Raw genomic sequence first — 24,108 nt, 5'->3', positions numbered from 1 at the left:
TTTAATAAATGTTGGGGAGCCTGGGGCCTTGGAGTGTTTAGCAATCATGCTTGTGTTTGACAGTGGTTCAGACAATCATACTACTTGCACCAGGTGTCTAGATTATTCTCCAGTCAATGCTGCAGATTTAAGATGTGCGCACTGTTGTGAAATTCAAGTTCGGGTGAAGGGATGATTTACTTTCAGAAATGTTCCTCATTATTTTCAAAGTCAAGTTACATACAGGGGATGTCTAATGATTGGGCCAACAATTTAAACCCCATTAATTGCTTTGAAAATGAAGTGCAGACAGACTCATCTTGTAAATTACAGCGGGCTTCAGGAAGCTCCTCAGGGGATGCTCAGTGCACTGTTTTCCACACTTAATAGACTGTAATTTAGTACATAAACTAGATCAAAAGCAGCAACTGCATACTCATATTTAGCCCGGCTTTCATGTGGTTACAATGTAGATTAGAGACAGGGTCCCAAGTCATGTGAAGGCTCTTTTTTATATAAAGAAACAATAAACTTCAAAAAGACAAAGATGATGTCCTGCAACATTATTATTACCACCCTATATTGAAACAAATGCTGTATTGTTGCATGAAGAGTCGAACCGGCAAACCATTTATTGTGAGTCTGTCCCTTATTCTCTGACCCCATTTCCTATCTCTCCTTCACTGTGTCCATTGAAACAAGTTGCGAAAAATATATTTGAGCTCTAGATTATGTGCAAAGGTCTCCAGTAAACATTACCTTGAGATGATCCGGGTTGATGATGGTGTGCTCTCCCTCATAGGAAATGATGACCTTATTAGTTATCACCTCAGGCTCAGAGAGGTAACCTTGCTTGAATATTTTAATCCTGAAGGTACCCTCATCGGAGTGACCATGTGCTTGGACGCTGAAGCTGAAAGAGTCCTTGGACCTCAGACTCTCATAATTATGCTCATATGACACAACTCCTTTTTTGAGGTCCTCCTGGGAGAACGTAGAAGCCTCAATCCCGCTCACAATAATCCTGCCATCACTTGGTGGGGAAGTGATCTGGAAATTGATCTCGCTGTCATCTCTGATGTCCACGTTGGTGTCAGCGCTCAGCAGTGAGGTGTTAAGGGTCTTGGTGCTTCCATGGTCGATGACTATAATTGCGTTGTTCACAACTCGTAGGTAGGCCTCACCAGCCTCGATGTCTAGGAGCGCAGTGGTCTTGTGGTAGCCGTCTGACACCTGGAGTGAGAAGCGTTCCCGATCGGCTCCATGGTGAATAAAAAGAATCTTTTTGTCTCGCAGGTCAGCTTGTGTGAAACGGAAAAGAGGCTGTGATGGGTTGGACGCTGAAACAATATTGCCTGAGAGGATTCCCTCACGAGCGTAAACAATTTGGGTGTCATTGAAACCCGAGTCGTCATCCTTGAACTGGATCACATCTGTTGTTAGCAGATGCTGACCATAGCGGACCACGTTGAAGACTTTATCCACGACCCTCACAGGAGCGTGCTCGTTCTTGGTCTGAATTGATAATCTGAAAACACCACTCACTCCCTCCTGATCTTCAGAATTTTCTGCTCCTTGATCAAATGCTGAAAAATGGAACTCATCACTGCTTGTCCCGGAGCCATCATGCTTGTAAATAAGCCTGTCAAGTTTTAGGTCTTCATTACTGAAAACTCTAATTGCCCCCTCAAATCTAGGCTGGTCATCAGGGGAGTCCCTTATCAGTCGTCCATTCTTTGGCCCTTGTAAGACGCGGTAAACAAAATCCGTCGAAGTCTCTGACTGCATCCAAAGATAGTTTTTGTTCAGAGTTTCCTCAGCACCCTGCAAGACAACTAGCTTCTCATTGGTCAGAACAGGGGCATCTGCATTGGCAAGGATGTTGATTGGGAAGGTGTATAGAGGAGAATATTGGTCCTCAACCAAAACTCTAAACTGAAATTGGTCAATACTATCTGCAGCTCTTTGCACTCGGACCCTGTAACTAATAGTATTGTCCATAATGTCCTTCTGGGTGAACATATCACCCTCAGCTAGCTCTTTATCTGACATCAGGAGACTTCCTAGTGTTGGGGGCTTGACAAGGATGTATTTTACAGTTTGTGGATCTGGGTTTTTCTCTTTCACTTCAGCCTGAAGCTCCGTGAGTCCAATTGTTTGCTCCTCACCAGCCTCCATTTCCAAGGGAACCAGGATAGAAACTTTAACTTGTGCAGGCATGATCTTTACTAAGAAGGTGTTGTTCCAGAGGGAGAACTGCCCCAAGTGGGTGTCGAACTGAATTCGCTCCACAACAATATCCTCCTGGTCACTTGAGTCCGTGCTGACGTACCTTATGCGGTTTTGATCCAGATCAGACTGATGGAAAGTTGTAACCTGCTTGTACAGTCCATCACTTGACATAATCTGTAGTTCTCCAAATAGCAGAGGTTGTGTAATGTTATACATGATATCTCCATTACGAGGATGAGCGATAACAGCCAGAGTTTCGATACCTATGGACGAGTTGCTTCCTTGAGGCAAGAGAAGGCCAGTGTTGGTGACAATAGTCATATGTGGCTGTGTTACAGACAACTTTAAAGTAGTTGACTGGCTTACTGACTGTCCATCAGATACTTCCAATGTTATTCCAGCAGAACTACCCCCTCTATGTACAAAATAAATATGTCCATCTTTCAATTCTCTGCATGTGAATTCTGAGATGCTTCTTCCTGGCCTTTGACCATTTTCAAGGTAACCAACTTCCATGGAAGGCTCTGAGGTCACAGTTACTACTAATTCGTCACACCGGGTGTCAGAATCCACAATTCTGATAAGGCTAGGGCTCAGACGAGTCCTGCCATTTTCAGTGATGGTGATTTCTCCTCCACTAAGCTGTGGTATATCATTGACAGGAAGTATTTCAACTGGGAGGACATAATCACGGGGAGTTTTTAGACATTCTGGAAGATAACCATCACTATGAGTAACCACCTCTATTTGGATTTGATCTGCATGCCTATTATTTCCATCATGCATGTACTTAATTTTCTTATTAACAACATCCAGTAGAGTGAACTTTTGTGTGTGTTTTGTGTTGAGGTTCATATCAACCAGGCCGTACCATGGATCACTTTGGAGAGTAAAGATAATGTCTGACTGACGCATCCCTGCAACACTGAGGTCAAATGTAGGGCTTAGGTTGTTGATATCAAGAAAAACTTCTCCACCTTCAGGAACAAGCAATGGTGTGACATCAAGAAGTTTTGTTACATTTCTGAATATCTCTGGCATTTCATCAGTTGGGTAGCAGTGTGGTTCAGTTTCGTCCATGTCGACATATCGGATGCGGACAGGGGGAGAAGTTGTAGTTGCGTCAACATCATAATAACTTGAGTAGTCATAGTCGTCTCCTTCGCATTTGACGTGAACATCTTTCGTCACCAAAGCATCTTGTAGGCTTCGGTCCTTCTGATTTACTTTGATTTCGCCCAAACAACCAATGAAGGACTCAGCAGTCATTTCCTCTTCTGCCCTATTCAAGGACCCACTTTCACGAAAGACTTCCTTCATTTTCCCCTGGATTCCTCCTAAATACAGGTTTCCTGCTAAGTCCAGTTGTTCTGTTGAGGCAAGTGGGAGGGAGGAAGACTGGCTATCTACATTAATAACAAAAGAATCCTGACTGATCTGAACCTTAACTCTGTGCCACTGGTCATCATCCAGCTGCACCTGGGTATTCTCCAGTACCTCCATGCCACTGCCGAGGTCCAGGACACCTTTGAGATAACCTTTCATCACAGCAATAGCAATGAAGTCTGAGTCTCTGCCAGGGTGGAAAACAAGTAATGCATCCTCAATGGTGGTTTTCATTAGGAACTCCAAGACCCTCGGAGCGCCACTAGCCCCGCTCCAGGTGGGGAAAGAAACAAAGGAATCAGGAGTGCTGAAACTTGTTGCCTCGCCATCACCAGCCTCAAACTCACTGCTGCAGGACTCCTTTGTGTCGCGGCATTGTTTAAAGGCTGTGCTGAGAATATCAAACTGATGAGACTCAAATTTAACCTCAGTCATGCATCCCCGGAAAGGGGGAATGGCATTGCTGAGGTAGGGAGCATCCAGGTCTCCTGTGCCTCCAAGCCAAATGCCCAAGTCAATATTTAGCTGTTCCCCATCGTCGGTCACAGGAACATATGTTGGAAAGAGCTCATCAATTATCATGGTGAGTTTGCCACCTTGCAGGGTCAGTGAGATTTTGTGGTCCAGGAGGTTGTTCAGCTGTACTCCTTGGGATGAGGACAGTATCACCTCACCAGAGCCCGAGTTCATCCGTGCCTTAAGACAAGGAAAAAAGGAAATTTAATATACGACTTAAATACACACCTACTTCAGTAATCAAATCCATAATCGCTCCATGCCCAGCCACTGGATCAATACGTAATGATGTACCACAGGGCCCCATAAGCGCCCGGAGGCTGCAGTAAATTAGTGTAAAAAAATACTCTCTGATGGGATGAAGGCTGGAATAATTGGGAACTATAAAACCTACAGCTGCAAGAAAATGGAGATGAAGCTTGTGCATTGTAGGAGTCCAGTGAGGAGCCGAGTAGGAAGACACTCGGCTCTCCACATGGAACATGCAGGAGGGAGAGCACGCATCAATAACATCCAATATTAATCACTCCCATGAAACAATCAGTACACAGTCAGTTGTAGGGAAAAAGGGAAATATTCTGCAGATAAAAACAGATGAAGGGACAGGAGGAAAAAGACATCTGTGTGTAAACTAACACCATATGGGCTATAACTTGGTTTTTTGAAAGCAGCTGTTTAGCACAAAAGAAACTGCTGTCTTACCTCCTATTGTCAAAGTTAGTGAACACTTCTTAGCTTCTATTTAAAGGAGACATATTCTGCTCAAATGCAGGTTCATAATTTAAGTCTGGTTTATTACTTGAAAAGGTTTACATGCTCTAATGTTCACATTGCTTCTGCATCGCCTCTTTTCAGCCATCGGTCTCTTCAAAGCCCCCTACCAATAAAGGCCAGTCCCTTCTGATTGGCCAGCTCTCCCATTCTGTTGTGATTGGTCAACTGCTTCCAGGTTTGAGGAAATAATGGAATATGCTCTCACTTTATCTGGCTTTGTTAGGGAGCCAGACCGGCTACTAGGCGTGCATGATGCAAATGTGGTGCATTGCGATGTCATGTGAAAGTTTTGGGCGGACTATTGACCAGTCGGTTCTACCTATTTAACATACAAGGGGAAAGATAAAAACTGAAAAATCATAATAAGTCTCCTTTACTTTTATTCTTGGAATTTTCAAGTCTCTTTGTCTTCAGGTAGTTTCTCTTAAGAACAGTGTTGAAAAATAAAACCCTAATATTGACATTGTGATCTCTCTCCATCAGTTGAGCTAAAATCGAAGTCCCATATTTTTAGTTTTAGGGACTGTCCAGCCTACATTAAAGAATCCACACCCGTTTGTTCACCTCTCACCTGTATTTTCCCGTTTTGTAGCTCAACAAATAGGTAGTCCTCCATCCCTGCAGCCAGGAGCAGTAGCCCACTCCTCCGACTTGTCTTAATCTGCAGTGACAGTTGGAAAGTGGAGACATCTTGGATGACGTGTAAACTGCACTGGCTGGCCCCAAAGTAGGACTCTGTGAAGAGAAAAGGTTTATCAGAAATAGGTATCATGGTTGCCCAGAAGTCAATGCTTTTACCACATCAAAACAGCAAAAATCTGTGATTTTCACAATATCTTACACGATGCAAAACACACACACACTTTTGCCTTTTGGGTCATTTAGACGAGAAAGGCACTATTGCAAAAACTAAAACTGCCTGATTTGAAAATGTCCTCCATTCAGCTCTCTACCTGGGGACAACACCAAAAGACACCTGTGTTTGATATAAACTCATTATACAACTGCTGACTGGCAACTCTGTGAAATCTAACATGGACGTTTGAGAAACAAATGAGATTACAGTACAACTTGCCCAGGACTCATGTCTGTATTATCAGGTGTCTTCCAGCTGCCTCTGGTTAAAGTGGAGCTCCCCTGGCCGCAAAGGGATTCTCTCACTGAGACATCAGTCATTACCCCTGTGGACGTTTTCCGGGCATATAGAGACTTGGGGTGCAGGATTTCCCAGGCTTGAGCTGTCTAATTTCCAATGATATGCAAATTCAGCCACCTGCCTCGGACTGTGCTGTCAGGCACCCTCGACAAAGTGTGAACCACAGGAAGTAAATTTTTTCCGAGTGCACATGCTCCCAGATTAAACTGGACCACTTCCAAGACCCTCTTTCCTCGGCATGGGTTTTCCACAGCCCTATCCAAGGGATATAGAAAGGGGGCTTTCCATTTGCCACCCACTCACCCTCTTTGGGGTAGCAGTTCAAGACACAGAAACCCATTGGAAAGCAGCAAAGAAGGCAGTCTGTAATATTTGGAATAACGGCGCAGAGAGAGACACTGCTGTGTCAAACTTAGAACATTCCTATGAGTTCATGAAGGCCAAAATATTCCCTCAAAATCAACACCAGCGTCCAGTTGCCCAGCATGGCAGCTTGATGCCACTCGGCATAAATCTCTCAAAATAACCTCTAAGACATGAGTCAGAAAATAGAGGAGGAGAAAATAAGATAATAAATGTTCACATTCATACAGAGGTTCAAAAGTTTGGGACCACTTTCCCATGAACGAGTAGCTATAAATGGAGAAAGCATTTTCTCGAGAGTCTGTTCGAAAGGTGTCCATGTGAGAGCAAATGTGTGCGTGTGTGTGTGAGGCTTCAAAGGGCAGAGTGTGTCTGTGTTGCATCTGCATTAATGCCACGCTGCCAACGTCAAAACACTGAAGGGTACATTTGTCCTGTGGTTTCTCATCCTGTAAGCCAACCCTTCCATCGCAGATCTTCAACAAGCACGAGAAATGTAGACAAAGATAATCATTTTGATGTCAACAAGGATGAACGCGGGGCTTTTATCATCGCGCCTGTGCGTTTGTGATTTCACTATGAGGCTATGAGGCTATGAGGCTTTTGGTTTCAAGGCTTCTCTGTTATGAACAAAGTCCGTGATGAACGGCCTCAGCACGGGGCCAGACATACACAGACGTTTGTTTATAAACTGCAGCCACAGAAACACCATGTTGGTGGCTCGCAGAAATAAATATCACAGGGAACAAATGAACTGAGAGAAATGAGAGAAAAGTTGCAAAACTGAAGCAATGAGATGCTTCTTGTTAAATCAAATTGAGGATGAAGCAGAACGTGTATATATTACTTGTATTATACTGGGTCAAACTAAATGATCACAGTTGCACATCATTCACTTTTCAGAGGCTATTGTTCTGCGCTGCTGGTGACTGTGCATGGGGCTGTAATGGCACCATCTCTGGTAAGATATTTCAAAGAAAAGACTAATGCTAATTGCTTCGCGGCCTTCGGGCTGAGGCTGAAAAATAGGGGAACAGAATCTTTTCTTACAGGCAATTGCATTAACAAAGAAAATCGCAGTGAGCTTCATTGTTCTTAAACCTGAGCTTTTGCTGGATTGTTCACTGAGCATGGGGATAAAAAGCTGAAGGAGAGAGCGATGCCAAGACAATTCTGCCCAGGGATTTTCTGGTTCAAATTCAGCTAGCTGCTGTTGCCTTGAGGAAAAAGGAGCACATCTTCTAATGATACACACAATGGCTTTGCGCGGCAGTGTACCTGGACCTGGAATTCATTAGTTCCCCGGCTAAGCCGTGTAAAGCTCTGTATAGAATAGAAAAGGCTTCATGTTGGAAAAAGCACATTTTCAATATGCTGCTGCTGCTTTGTGACACTCATCTTGTCTCTGCACATTCACTTAAATGGCTCCTGTGTTCACACTGTCTTACAGGTGTATGCAAAGAGGGAATCACACGTACTGGATGAAAGAAAATCAGTCATGAGGGGCTATTGAAAACAGGACTGTGAATCACAAGCCTCGTGTTTCCTGCTTCAACATTACACTTAGCTGTATTCTCCACCTTCCAGGGACTTGTGATGCGGTGCAGATGGGATCTAGCGGAGGTGATTTCGCTGACACGGCGTCATTATCTGTAAAGAATCATGCCTGCTTCTTAAGAGCGTAATCTCGAGCTGTGAAGCTGCTGCCATAGTTGGTGTCAGTCTGTGTGTGGAGGTTTAACCATCTAAAAGGGCAGTCTCTGATCCCCTGAAGCTACCACACCCCTCCTCACACTGCTTTATTGTGCGTCAAGCAGAATCCTGGTCTCGGGCCAGTGCAGATGGCTATAATTTGATGACTGACTGTGCTTGTATTTATAACGCTTTGAGGAAACGGAGTCTTCCTCTCTTTCATCGACGACAGAATGAATTACCCTGTTGTCTTTCTTTCCCTTTCCTCCTCCTCCTCTTCTCCAGCCTCTTTAGGTCTCAATCTAGCAACACATGTCCGGAAATGCTATGGGGAAGAGAGACGCACTGACCACAAGTGCAGGAAGATTGGAGACATTCATTTGACTTCGTGTCCTGTGACTCGTCTGTGCCGATGAGTCAGAGTCACCTCAGTCATATTTTTAGTGTGTGTGAAGCTGCGCTGGGCAGACCAGCCTTTAGGATGCTGAGTTTCACTTCTGTATCTGCACGTCTCACTAAAGAAAACACTTAAATCACATATCTTACAGTTTACATTATTTAAGAGGTGTAAAATTTAAAATCTAGTCTAGTGAGTGATGTTAGTGTGAATAGAAACAGAGTAACGCACAATACTAAATAATAGACGTCTTCTTTAAAAGTTGCTTGTTGATGTTATACAGAAGCAAAGATACCAACTGTGTGTTTCTCTACTACAATTTCACCATGGAAACATGGACTGGAATCCAAACAAACCACCTACTGGCATAACCCATGGTTAAACCACGGTTAGCTTCACTATAAATAGTGGTTATGTTGGTCATTTGTTTCCTTTGCTGGGCTGTGTCGACTACAACAGGCCTTCTGGATATAATTATATAAAGGATAGGGTGTTGTTAGCCATGGATAGAATTGGAGAGCTTTTTAGGGTGTAATTGTATTTACCATGTGGCAACTTGGTTATTACCTTGATGAGCATGTGGGCTGTTTTCACTTTGAAAAAATGAAACCAATACATCCCATCCACTCCCAGTTTACACATGTCCGATTACACTGTTTGTGTGTGTGTGTGTGTGTGTGTGTCAGCGTGAGAGACGAGCTGAATTATGAATGAATGTGCAGCTATGAAGAAAGATTTGACTTATTAAAGAAAAGTATTGATCATGAGAGAGAGAGAGAGAGAGAGAGAGAGAGAGAGAGAGAGAGACGTGAGCAATTAAGTCAGTGTGTGTGTGGGGGGGGGGCATTACCTATCTCTCAAGTTGTGGGACTATCATACAGAAGCTACACAATCTTTTATAGTAATCAATCGCTTATAGTGATGACTTTGGCCCGGGACAATTACTACTACTATAAGTGGTTTTCCACTGTACTAGAATTTTGAATTTTGAAACTTAACTCGTAATTCTCTATGCAGGAAAAACCCTTTTCTCACTGTGTGTAATATGACGTCAACCTACCATTTGTACTAATGTGACGTGAGTCTGAGCCACTGGCTGCCTAACTAAATGGTCTGTATTCATATAGCACTTTTCTAGTCTTGATGTCCACTCGAAGTGCTTTACCGCCTGTAACTAGCATGCTTAATCAGCAAACAGTATGTGAGATTGTTTCAGTAACATTGTGGTCAAAGCGGAAACCTTTTAAAGTGATCACGCCTCCTCCTGGTGAAGGTCAGACATTTTTTTGTTATACAGAGGGAGTAAAGTACAAAAACAAAATACTTTTGGATACATATACTGAATTCCATGTACCGTCAAATGTGAACGGTACTCACCCCTAGCGTGTAGGCTGGCAGATCAACCCGTTACAAACAGGTACGCCAGCCAATCATTTCATTCGGCGAGGGCCACAGATGGTTACTTTTTAGTTTTTTTGATTTATTGATGGCTACCGGGACTTGAAGAGGATTTCAAACCATAAAATAAAAGGTGTTTCAGAAACAACATACCAACCTTAGCTTTAATATTTATATGTCTTGTAGTGACTTGACTTACAAGATGGGGCGTGAAAATCAAGTTTCCTCAGATTTAAATGATGTACCTAAACAAAACCATGAATCCTTGGCTTTACGCCTGCCCACCATCCGCCCTTTCCACTTCCATCTGACCTTCCTGCTTTGAATGAACATGAGTAAATGCTTCCACTGAACACAATCTATGTACAAATTAATAGTCACGGTGTATAGTAGACAAAGTTGCCAGATCATTCTTGTGGCCAGTGGCTACCATACTGTAGAGTGTGTCGTTCAATTCTAACTATTCGAAAACCATTTAGCTGTAAGCATTGCCCATTCAGTTAATATTTGCTAATCAACTGTGTGTAAATTCAGATCAATGTAAATGTGAATGACCAACCACCTACGCTACTATGAACAATGGATAAGCGTCTTTTCAACAATTGATATTCCCACACTAATTACAGCACGCGAGCTGCTCTTAAAAGGAAGTGTTCATGTTTACAGACCAGACTTTGTACGCAGCAGTAAAAAAATACTGCTAACTCCAGCACTGTTAAACAGCAGAGAGCAGAGCCACAACTCTACATACCTTGACAGCACTGCTTTATAAGGACCCCCTCCTTCCCCACTGACTTCTCAGAAGTCCCCAGGGACACACTTTTACAGGCTTAATGGAGCCATTTCTCAGACCAGGGCTATGTCAGTGTAAAAGCATACATAGCATCTTTTTAGCCCCCTTTCAAATCCCCATCTACTTCTGCATCTGAGTCATTCCAATGCTAGCCAGAGTGAAGCACTACAATACAAAGAAAATGGGCTTGTGGAGCCACAGCGGGTTGCCCCAACTCTGGCAATAATTAAAACTTGTCAGGTTCTCTCTCTGTAAAACTCTCACTTACACAACAGACAAGGGGTGGCGGCAGCAGCGAGAAATTATGACCTTTCCCCGTGAAAGGAGAATGGCAGTGTAATGTAATTTCAGCATCTAAAAGGAAAATGGACCTGTGAGAAAAGGGAGGGAAAGGAAGGATGTGAAGGACTCAGTGTTGTCTGGGTTTGTGCCGTTAATGAGCGGGGTTCTGAAAGGCTGTGTTTCCACACAAAGTGAATGAAAAGAGCCTGTTTTTTTGGATGGATGGACGACGAAAGAAAGGAAATGAGAGGGATTGTTGCAGGGCTAATGACATTTGTAGATACAAAAAGACACAGACAGACTGACGAGAGAAAAAACTGAGGAAAAGGGATCAGGTTATAGGAGTTTAGCTTCCAATCCAATCAAATCGGTTGGGGGAAGAAAAGTCCTGATTTATACTTCAGAAACTCTCCATAAATTCGTCTTAACCGTCTGTACACCCTTGTACGGTTGCCAGTGAAAATATTTCCATCAAATCTTGGCTGCATTTCAGGTCCATGTTCACTGTGCTGTACTGTATTTCATGGAACCAGCGAATTTGAGCTTTTGCAAAACTACACAACTGCACGTTCTCCAATTTTCAACGTCAGGCTTCAGCTACAGGGGCAAATGTCTTTCCATACAACTCACTACTCCTGCCGAATACGGCGTGTGACGAATTCAGCTTGTTGGCTCATGGCGCTCAACTAAGAGAACTCGCCGGTCATAATGACTTGGGACTGATGATCTCACTCACCTAACAAAATTGTAAGACAAACACAGCCATGAACAGAAGCATTGTGGTGACTCAGGACTCTGCTGTAGTTTATGAGCCGCTCGTACAAAGCGTGCCTCTGTCAGCCCAGCCGAGCTACGGAAGCCATCAACTGCCAAGGTCCCAGTGGGTGGGTCCTGTTAAAATAATCTCCCCTGTGACATCAGAAGACCAACCCCCCCCTGGTTCCATTTCAACCTATATCCCTACTCACACCATCTGACCCCCTCTAAACTCACTAACACACACACACGCACACTTTCTTTTACCATAGACTGATGCCATGCAAGAAATGTTCTAACAAGTGATTCTTTACACGTTTAGCTGTGACTTTCTCTGTTTTCCCTCAGCTCAAGCAGCACTGTTTATAGACTGGGCTGAAGGACATTTTAACATACCGGTAATGAATTCCTGTGTGAGATCTCACCATGTGAAAAGTAGGTAGAGCAGCATGTCAAGGGAGAGACCAGAGGACAGAGGACAGTAAGTCAAATAGCAATAGCAACCTAATAGAGTCCATACTTTTAAGGCTAAGACTTGATTAATTTCTCATCTTGCAGAACAAAAATTGTTGCTGTGCTTTTGCCCCTTTACACTGCATCTTATTTTGAAATCAAATTTAAGGTCAATGACGGATTTTTTAATTATCCTGCAGAGGCTACTAAAGGTTAGAGAATAAACTGAGAGCACAGCATGTGATGCATGACTGGGTAGACTGATCTGGCTTTGTTCCATTTCTACAGCACGGATGGCCCAAAGTAAGAGCAGCCGGAAATTAGCTGGCAGTTAAGTGCAGCCACTTAAGTCTCTAATATTTACAATGTCAACACAAAGCGTAAGAGCACAGAGGTTCTGTGTCCTGTTGTTATGTGCACTGATTAGCATGGGTGACGAAACTAAATTATTGTAATGTTGGTTATTTCAGGCCACCAATTTTAAGTGTGACAGCTCCTATTAATTGGTAAAGCTGTAGTTTTAATTAGTGGTGATCATCATCATCATCATCATCATCATCATCATCATCATCATCATCATCATCATCATCCCCTAATTTTACTAGGATGCAGTTCAGTAAAACAGCCCATTCCAATTTCCCAGATGTGCACATTTTCTGTTCTGTCATGTATAGCTTATATCTTTTTATGACTTTCCTGCTTACATTCCGATTATAAGCGGTTCCCCTGCCAAGTACAAGTGCATGATGTGCAGTGGGGTGTCCAAAAACCATAAATCATAATGATGAACTATTTAAATTAAAGATGAAGCACAACTACAATAGGCAGATTTTAGACCACTATAGGCAGTAAAAGATCATATACATAAGATCATATACAGTGCTCTAAATAATAAAATGAATTATGGTGCTCTATCTCCCCCATGGCTTGCATCTGCCTGGAAGCATGATGTTAACACAGCTGTGACAATTTTTAAAAGAATGGCAACAAAAAGGCAAGGGAAGAGAAGAGAGAAGAAACTTCAGGATGGCGTTCATGAATCATTTGAAGGTATGTTTAAAAGTATGATGAAATACTGCTTAAACCTTGTAGCCGATACATGCAGGAAGCATCTTGATCAAGTTATCCAACGTTAGTACTGGCAACTTAAACATCTTTAAACTTTAGACTTTCAGGCAATATGAGCAAAATCCTGTGCTTCTGCATCCTTGGGCAATTCCAATGTGTTATATGTAAATACATATTTATTCATCTATACTGCAGATGCTGTGTTCTATTTGCATCATTTTACAGTTTGTTTATCATTTTAAACTAGTGTTCTTCACGGATACACCTAAACTGTAGGACCTGGGGCCTGACCTGGGACCTGTGGTTCAGATCCACGTATCATACAGTTATCATCTCATCCGTGTCGGGTCCGGTTCTATTACCAATCAGTGAGCGAGGTATTACAGAATATTTGGGTGTATTTTATAACTTTCTTGGAGATTGGATTAATTTGCATCAAGGCCGGGCACAGGGGAGAAGGCTGCTAACATTACATTAGGAAAAATCACAAAGTTTGATTCGACTCCCTGTGAATTCATGTTAACTTGTTGATGCAATCAGATGGCAAATCGCTGCTGATCGCCTCTTTGTGTATTGTGGCATTTGGGTCCAGTGTTTCTAAGTCCTGCACAGGTCTGGGTCACAGCTTTTAAAGGATAGATGAATCTGGATCACGTATAATATTTCTATGTCTTTCCGGTTTGGGCACAAATTGTTGGATCTGTGCAGAAGAGATCCAGGATGATGAATTGCTGCTTGACATTTACGGCTTAGATTGAGAATGCTAGGAAATTCACTTATTTGCTACCAAGAGTTCAATGAGATGACTGACTGCTTTCATGTCTGAACTAATGCTGGACTCCAGCTCCTTACAGCTTAAAGCAATTAGCTGGGCTAGCTTAGCATAAAGACAGGTAACAGGTGGAAAGAGAAAAAGTTCAAAACTATGTTCAACAAATTGGGCTTTTAGGTGGAGTTACATGCTCTACTTTTTTCTGGGTGAAGAGCGTAGCAAGCTAAGCTAAACGCCTCCAGGCTCCAGCTCCATACGTATTGTACCAACATAAAAGTGGTATTGATCTTCTCATATTGAGAAGAGCATAAATATTTGATGGTCAAAAGATAGATTTTCAGTGGAGCAGATCACTTCTTTAGTTCTGAGGTTGAGGTTTTCCAGCTTTGAAATGAAGAGTCACACATTCTTGATTCAGCCACTGTCTCTGTGTCGTGATCGAAATACTCCTCTTCAATACCGGGCACATCACTTTATGTCAAAATACTGCACTTTTTAAAAATTGTTCCCAGCAGTTATTCGGTTGAATTTATTGTTTCCTTCTTAGATACAACTGGTTATGATGTTGCACACTCTTGAGAATGTCTGACACTGATTAGAACTGTCATGACTTTAAGTATAAATGAGCAGAGAGCACTTGACAGTGCTATGGTTTTGTCTCATCACAAGTTTTTTAGCTGGGCTATTGAAAACGTATAATTCAATTTATTTTACTCTGATTGTGACCAGGCCAGATTCATTCACCGTTAACACCGATTTCTGACGTATCAACAGCTCCAGTTAGCGTTCACTCACAGTGCCCTTATGATCTGTTGTTACGAATACGAGTGCAGGCATCAGTCACTCCACCACTAATTATCAGCATGACATTGGCTTTGCAGTGGGCTGGAAAACACTTTGCTGAGTAGCAATTCACTGTCATAAATCATTCCACTTAAACGTCAACACAAGGGAAGAGATTTAGGACTCGGACTCTGAGAAACCTCCCTCAGCTGGGGTCCGGTGCAGGGGAACACTTGATAGAGATTGTGTTTAAGTTGGGCTTGGCTGCTGCAGGGGTTCCTAGACAGGTCTAATAAATTTACTGATGCTCTCTATTTTTGTTTTATCTCCTTTTTGTCTTTATCGCTCGCTCGGGTCCCACTTTGTTAAAGATGCTTAAAGATTTGTAGATTTTTACAGCCAAAGTTGTGAATAAAATATTTTCATACTTGTGCTGATGTGATACTCGATACTTGGAGCGGACGACAAAACTACACTTTTTTTGGTAGCTCACTCTAAAAAGGTTTTTCGACATAATTTTTGGTTTCAGCAGGATGTCCATTAAGATCAGTGGTTCACTCTGTAGTGTCTGGTTGCCGAGTCAGAATGTTCATAAACCGGACAATAAACCCCAAATTGCTCCCAATAGCCAGACCAACACCTTGCATTAGCATTATTCCAAGGTAAGCGTTCAGAACATCGGACACCTTTCGATACTCCCATAAGGCTCATGTAAACAGATGGAGCCTTCTCTCTGTACTGCCCGTTTATTTCGTCCATATTCGTACAGTTTCTGAAATTTTACGGATAAAGACGAAACAGAGTAACACCGCTGTAAATTGTCGGCGTGTTGTAGCCAATAGGTTAAGTGAGACAATGTTAGGACATGAGGAAGAAATGTCAACTATGGCTGAACTTTTTGAGGAAAGGCTTTGCAAGTTGGTAAAACACCACAGGCATCTATGTGATGTCACTGCGCCGGGGCACAGGGACAATCGTTTTTTAATCGATACATTATCACCAGTCCTGCACCAAACCAATGTATGTTGTCAGGTACTCTTGACTCTGTGCTGCCCTCTCTTGGATGTATTGCCTCACAACCATGCCAAAGTAAATGACTCACAAAACCATGTGGGCGGCGATGGTTGCATTGGTTGAAACTGGAGTATCTCTTCTCGTAAGTAAAAAGGCAGCATAGATTAGCCTATAGTTCACATTACTTCCCAGCCTTGGTTGATGTTGAATTCAGTTTAAAACTCTGCATAAATATTGAGCATTAAATATGTTTCTCACCTTATTTAAACCTCACATTGATCTAATGCCTGGAGGCACGAGTGGATTTCACACCACTTTCAAGCTACATAACTACACACTCTTTCATGACCAAATCAGATATGGAGGCCCTCTCTGTAAATGAGGCCCCCAGTCCAAGGAGTACAACTGTGATACAGAAGCTGCAGTGAAGGGGCCTCTCAAAACCCATATCCGGCTTTAACTAGGGTCTGCAAAGTCATTCTGTGTTTAAGATCAGAGTGTCACATTAGCCCCATAATGAGAACCAGCTGAACGCACACACTACCAGACTGACCCTGTTCAGCTCAGACTGCCCCCCCACCAGAACCTCCACCACCTCCTTCAGCTCACCCCCTCACCCCTCACCCCAAACCCTGGAGACACTTCTCTCCTGCTTCACTCCACTGAACTATGCTTTCTTAAATAAATGCTTTATCCAGATGCTTGCTCAACCCTTCCATTAACCAGCGTAATCTAAACCATGCCAGTGCACACACCCACAAAGAGAAGTACATGGTGCAAACATAAACTTAGCCATGCACTCATCACACATACACACACACACACCACCATGAGTTAGGCGTCTAACAACCCCGACGGTAATTCCTCCTCGGTCTACCGGCTGAGTCAGCCCACAATGTCTTGCGCCATTCGCACAACCGTTTTCCACCAGGCTACCGTTGAGGAGGCCCGCCCTGCTCCACCCAGTCTACCCTGGCACTCCAGCTCAACTCTCATTCAGCAGAAGTTGAGAGCAGCAACCCCACCCCAGCCCTCCCACCAACACCTTTTCCTGCCCCTCTATTCTACTCTCACTCTGTCTTTGCCCACCATTTTCTGCCCAAAATAAACAGTGCCGAGCATGGAAAGCCCGGGAACACTGCGTAACAGCTTGAACAGCACTCCACTGTTCTAGCGCCACATTATAAGTCCATTTCATTTCCCCACAAATTGGAAGGTTTGGTTTCATTATTGAGGAACTGACTTGAAGATGGATAGAACTGGTTTCAGTGGAAAATGCTGGTCGCTGGTAGTAGACATGAGGAGAAGTCCCTGGAGATTGGAACTTGAAAAAGACTCTCTCTACTTTTTACCACACTCTGATTCTGAGCAGATACCACTGATACATTTAATGGTTTTTATTAATGATTTATGTTTGAGTTTTGTATTAGTTTACTTTTGTCAGGAGAGTGACTTGTTAACCATAACCTACAGATGAAATGTATGACTAATTTTAGAACATAGGACAAGATGGAGAATATCCCTTGTGCATATATCTTAAAAGTCAAAATAGTAATGATTATTTGAAAAGACACTAAGAAGGGACTGTTGTCTGATGTGAGGATTTGTCCTTTCTTTAAACAGAGTAGATTAACTGAGCGTGAATGGCTTTTTCCAGGAACGCCCTACACCACAAAGACATACACATACCTAGAAGTGAACAGTATGATGGAGGGTAAGGTATTTGCTCGAGAGCTCCCTAGCACCCATGAAGAAGAAGGAACCAGCAACACACTTTAAATTCTGCCCACCAGATTTGTTCAGCTGGTCCAAAGATGAAAGTGGCAAACAACGAGCTTCAGCTTCTTTATTCAGTCATTCCTGTCTACACATGGCATATAAGGCTTAAACATAGGAATACACATTAAATGTAAACACTGGTTTTGTTGGGCCAAAGCGCTCATGCCACATCTGTAGTAACGCTTTAAACATGTGGTGACAAAATTGCCCTATGGGGAAACAAAACCCCTGCGTCCCTGCCAGATCATTCACTGACAGTGGCCACTCGGTGCCCTGTCAGTGAGCCTGAGGAGACGTCGTGGCAACATGCATCATCTGACCCAAGCCAATGTTTACTGTACATAACTTTGGCAGATGTGATGTGTACACATGTGGCAACAGCGAAATCCAACAGTGTAATCTATGATGGCCACACCAAATTTCACCTTGCTGGTAAAAAATGAGACGTTGCTTCCAGCCATCTGTCGCAGTTTTTCCTAAACAGAGGCTTTACAGATGCAGAGATGACGGAACTGTTTAGATTAGCTGTTCACAGACACTTTTACTCAAAGTCTAAACACCTCTAATCTGGCTGACAGCCATTACTTCACCTCAAGGAACTTTAGTCGCTTTTAGATTCTAACTTTTAAGATAAAATTGTTGGGCTTGGTTACCACAGCGCAGGATAAATCCTGGGTGGGGAAGTTTAACTTAGGCTGCCACTGTGTCCTCCCTAAGATCCAAATATGTTATTTGAACCAGGATGGTGAAGATACTAGTTAACAAGGGCCTTGGGTGTTATTTAGACAGTACATAATCACTATAAACAGATTCTACATGTGAATATACTGAATTTGTAGCCTTCTGGTTTCTGTTTCTTGTTTGACCAATCACATTTTAGCAGACTTTGGTACTGCAGGTAAACAGTCCATGTGGAGAGTAGAGGAAGTGGAACACACTGACCAAAATGCATTGGCTTTTTAATTTATCTGCATTCATATGCAGATAGCCGTTGATAGAGATTAGCAAAAATGACGTCTGGACGTATTTGCTGAACCTCGAGGAGGCCTCATAGACAGAAAGCACTACAATCTTCAGAAGAATTTAGAAAGGAAGAATATGATAAAACAGAGAAATTGGGAAGTATGCTTATGGGAGGCTGAAAAATAAACAGAGTGAGTAAAGAAAGATGGAGAGCCACATCGTATATAGCTTTATTTCATTCTGCTGTTCCCACAAGTTGGCACAGAACTTCAGCAGATCGACAGACATAATCCTTATTAAACCCAATTTGCATTTAGATGATAACAAGAGCAAAGCATGTGAGTGGGCTACTTCTCCGTATATATCTAACAGATGTAATCACCTGTAATGCACCTCATTGCCTCTGACTGATTACGGTGTTATTTCTTCATTTTGTCTGAGAGAAGCCTCTTATAATCTTCCTTTGTGTAACCCTCCCAACGTGCACGGCTGATTCAACTAAACGCTGCATGTTTGAAACGGGCCACACGTGTTGCAGACGACTGTGGAGAAATCAACTGCCTTCCACACCGGTACCACCCAACTCGAAGATGTCAGCAGATCAGGGCTGCTTCTCCACAACAGAACAGATCTGTGAGTGGCCTGAAAGTAGCACATTTTAAAGACCTGTTGAACTTGACAAAACACTGGATGCAAAGTCTGTGACAACTGAGCGTAGCCTTCAGGTTTGCTCAGAAACATCGAAGCAGAAAGAACTACAACAGCTCTGGCGTTAATGTACAGTGGGAGTGAGGTTTTGTACATCCTGCATCTTTTGTATGTGAACAGCTCAACAATCACTTGTTCAAGTCACATATTAGAGAAGAATTTCTCTGCAGCTGACAGTCGGACTCCTGAGACTATGATGAGTAGTGTTTGGTGCCTTGACACAAAGTCAAAGAGCATGTGCTCGAAGAAATACAAAAAGACAAATCAACAATGATGCTGAGCAGGAAGGAGTTTGTTAAGAAACTTGGAAAAAAGCCAATTTGAGTCACGATCATATTTAGACTCTGGGTACAAGTGACATGAATTCAGTAGAATTCCCCAAAAGGATTATTGCTTTATTGATTAATCAGCTGATCATTTCCTCTATGAATTTTCTTGTCTATGAAATGTCGGAAAACATATAATTTGTTTCATTCAACAACCGCCCCAACTTCTATCAGATATGATGAAGAAAAGCAGCAAATAATCCCCCTGTCTGAGAAAGTTAAACCAGCATTTTCTTTACTTTTAATTGAAAAAATTACTGAAGGATTTTACTTTTGAGCTTTACTTTGTTCGACTTTAGTAAAAACAATAAATTGATATTTAAAATAGTTGTCTATTTAGAATCTACAGATTGTTACAGCTAAAGAATTCAGGGGATAGGGGCTGCATTTAGCTTCAAATTAAGACGGTGAAGAGTTGTAGATTTGAACAGGTAAAATACAGCTCACCTGCCTGAAATGTCAAGAGCGGTGCTTCACTGCTCAAAAAGAAAAAGCTCAAGTTTAATGACTTTTGAAAAGGGGCCGGTCCGGGGGCAATGGCCCCAGCGGAAATCTGATTGGACCCTGAAGTGTCCCTGTCCTTTCGGTATTCTTTTTTTTTTTTAAATAAAGTAATCACTTACTAACAATAAATATGAAAATTTGTTGAGAATTGCTATTTTCTAAGCTTTTTTTTAAAAGAACACTGTGCTTGAACAAGAAACTACTTTCAGAATATATTCAATGATGTGTGGCTTTGCTCAAAGCTATAGAGCTAACAGTAAACAAGGAATGACTTAAAGGTGTACATTACTAAATCAGGGATTTCTGCATGGATGTTGGATGTATATTTGGCCCCTTAAGGGCCCTTGATGCCACTGCTTTCCAATTGAGTTATGCAGAATAGACTTCATTACATGATATTTTGGAAAAAGTGTGTTTTCTTAAAAGGTTGATTATTTTGTCAGCATTTACATCTGCAATCAGTTTTAGCCAATCTTAGCTCCTGGAGCCTCATGGAAGCTGTTGCTGAATGCTATAAATGTAGCTGTCCTGCCTTAAAAAATGCACATTTAGCTCAAATGATGGCAAAGAAAATAAGGACACGTGACAATGAAAGAAAAAGTATGAAAGTGAAATATCTAAACATCGGATAAAAAACTAGAATCTGTTTGCATTGTGATCTCTCCACATCTCAACTGTTTCATGGCATCTGTGTCTTCAACTCCATTGACTGAGCAAGATTTAATAAGATAAATCAATAAACTACCATAGCATGACACAAATAAGATTTACCCAGTGCATGTTTCTGTGTACACTGTGTCAGAATGTCTCAGTTAATCCAAACGTGCTGCATCGTGTGACAGCGTCGCATCCATCATCAGGTAGACACATCCGTAATCTCGCCATGACACAATTACATGTACTGAGGGAAGTGCCACACACGGGTGAGGAACTTGATGCTATAAGTGCGGATTGCTTGCGCATAATACTCACATCGCTACACATAGTTTTACATACATTGCTGACAGCTCCCTTGATGTATTTAGATTCACGAGCACATTTGTCCGTCTCATCGAGGGGGCGGGCGGCTTTCTGCCCACTTTGGGTGGTGAATATTGACAGGGCTGTCAAGTCTTTCATGAATCCAGGGGTTGGAGGAGCACAATGTTAAAACAGATTGTCAATGAAAGCAAAGTGAGAGAGAGAGAGAGAGACAGATCATCAACAATGCAGAGGAACTGAGGAACGTGTTTTTTTATTCTCTGCTGGAGGCAAACGCTCGATTGAGACAGTCACTATCTGGACTGAAGACTGAAACAAAGCCCACGACTGAAATCGATGCTCGCCTTCATAAAACCCTGTAGCTGAAAACAGAACGGAACCTGATAGAGGCGACCATTGTAAACGTTGACGTGCTGGAGAGTAAAATAAACATGAACCCCTGAGGCTTTCAAAGTCCACGCAGACAGCTGATAACCCCAAGTATTGATTCTATGATGTTTTCCTGGTTAAGGGCAAGTCTGTAACTCATATCTGTTCATAATGTTCTTAAATGCAGACACATCCAGTTTTTAACACAACAATAACAGACCTATTTCATGCATTCATGCACACAATGATCATTGTTATTTTTACTGCACTGACCGTGGAAGTTTGCCCTCATGATCTAAAATGTAAATGTTGCTGCTTGTCAACTAAACAGTTGCAAGATCATCCAGCAACTAACGTCAATGTAATGTCATGCTAAACTATATAACCCCAAAACGTGGACAGTTACAGTTCATAAAGAGGCAGTAGTGATGGTCCATACTGCAGAGAAGCAACATGCAGATCAGACTCTGAAATATCCTCCCCTCTTGTTTGTGACATGCATGCGAAGTCATCATAGAGTATTCAGCTTACTGAGAACATAGTCTGCACCTTGGTAAATTCATTTCATTAAAGGATCTACCTCTGCAGCTCCTGCTCCCTGCAGATGATTCAGAGTGTGAAAGTCATGATGACTCTATGACAGGTAATGTTCCCTTCTGGAACTAATGTTCCGTCCTTCACCTTCTGTCTTGTCCATTTCCCTTCTAATGTTTTTTTAATGTGGATCAGCAGCTGCAAACAGTAGCGAGTTGCTTAACGTAACATGTAACTTTAATATTCAGAAGTAAGCTGCTTGTACCGTACATGTCATCTGTGCTAACCAGTGACAGCTGTGACAACAGAGGCTCTAATTCCAGGAAATTGGTTTGTTTTTAAAGTGTAACTTCGGCCACCTTAAAAAAACCATTGGTCATACTTCGCATAACACTAAAAGCAACAAGGAGAAATATGTATAAGCGTATATGCCTTTCCAACGTGACCACTTTAGTGTTTTGTCAAAAATTCATTAAGGCAAAAGAATGTCAGTTATGTCAATAGACATTAGAATAAACATAACAAACTTCGCATGCAGGTTGAACTTTGCAAAAGAGGTGAGGAGGAAGAAACTGTCTTTCTTCAGTGTTACTCTGTGATGGGCATATTTGCCATGCTGTTGAATGTAAATGTGTCGTATGCTGCTATCTTTGCCAGTATTTGTGTTGCAAGAGGGTGTTTTGGATATAGGGCAGGAATATAGTGTTTTGCATCCTTTGTGATTTCCTTTCAATTCAGTCATGCTGAGATCCCAAATGTTGCCATAAACCACTTGTCGAAATTCACAGAGCACACACTTCTGCATCTTCATTGTCAACTTTCAAATATTTCCATGTAAAGCTGTTGACAGATTTTACTTGAAAGTTTTATTATTAGGATTGAATATCACAGCTCCACACAATTCAGTGACAGATTGAAAGTCAATCATTTTAAATTAGGGTCAACTCACGGGTGTTGTCACAGACGTCATCTTTCCATCCGTCTGTTTTTGTAACCGAGGAAGAAATCCCATATACCCACATTCAAATTTCAGTGTCAGTATGATGTCAGACAGTGGAAATGAGACCATCCTCTCTGATACAGCTCATCTTTAATCTCTTTGGTTAAATTAGAAATTGATATTTTAATGACACGTCTTGCCCAGTGTTGCTTAAGATTTCAGTGAATCAATTTAATCACAGCCTATTGATGTATGACTTTTTAACTTCCTCGGCTCATTCATAATCACAAAGTGTGTATTAAGGACGACGGCAGAAAAAAAGGATTGTTAAAATGAACTCGAGTGGCTTTAAACTTCCATCTCCCTGTAGACGCAGAGGAGCACTTCAATCAAAAAATAAAAACTTTGATCTCAGTCGTGGTCAGAGAAACGGTGACGGCTTTTAAAGACGCAGACTTTCTCTGTCTTACTTGATCTTCTTTTGACTTATTGCGGAAATTTCCCCCGCACACCTTTTTGTGGATCATCGGTTGTGATTTATAAGTTGTTACTTGAACAATGGCTGCATAGAACTATTCAAACGTCTTTCTGAAGAGGGAAATCCTATTCCTCAAGTTCCATCTGGCTCATTGGGGAGGAGGGAACATTTAAGATGAATACACGTTTCTGTTCTCTCTCTTTAGTATAAAAATGTACAACATGGAACAGAGGGGGCCTCCGACAGCACAAAACCAAAAGCTAAACCATTTGCAGATGTGTTCACTGGAGCTTACAGGCTAAGCAAGTTAACCTTGCAGAATGTCAATATATGTGAGAACTGCTGTGCCGCATTGTCTGAACATGCACATATTGCACGTCATATCTCACAGGGAGATCAAATTCTATGCAGGTATGATCGTCATAAATCTGAGGATTAGCTTTTTGAGCATTTTCACAGATCTGGATTATCCATCAAGCAGGTGACTGTGAAAAGTCTCCAACATCAGAAAAACAAATGATGTTAGAAAAACCAACCCAGTTTATTATGAAACATATCTGTCGCAACATTTCTAACCTCTGACGAGTGGAGAAATTCTCTTGAACTATATCGTCCTTTTTTTATTCACTGGGTAAAACTAAATAAAAATATTTCAATAAACTGAAATCAACTGAAAACGGAGACTGGATTTGAATATTCCAAGATAAGATAA

The 24,108-nt window shown here is 42.0% G+C and overlaps 1 protein-coding gene across 1 annotated transcript in view; it reads right to left on the bottom strand.

Moving 5' to 3' along the window:
- cspg4 (chondroitin sulfate proteoglycan 4) overlaps positions 1-24,108 on the bottom strand; it is a 69,392-nt gene that overhangs the window by 26,193 nt on the left and 19,091 nt on the right. The window contains exons 2-3 of the mRNA XM_035156382.2: positions 5,459-5,622; positions 739-4,293 (exon numbers count right to left, since the gene is read on the bottom strand). Of these exons, the coding sequence (XP_035012273.1) occupies positions 739-4,293; positions 5,459-5,622 (3,719 nt within the window). The remainder of the gene's footprint in view (positions 1-738; positions 4,294-5,458; positions 5,623-24,108) is intronic.

Source organism: Hippoglossus stenolepis, chromosome 5 (assembly GCF_022539355.2).
Source record: "Hippoglossus stenolepis isolate QCI-W04-F060 chromosome 5, HSTE1.2, whole genome shotgun sequence".
Taxonomy (NCBI): domain Eukaryota; kingdom Metazoa; phylum Chordata; class Actinopteri; order Pleuronectiformes; family Pleuronectidae; genus Hippoglossus; species Hippoglossus stenolepis.
This window is presented reverse-complemented; position numbering and strand designations above follow the sequence as displayed.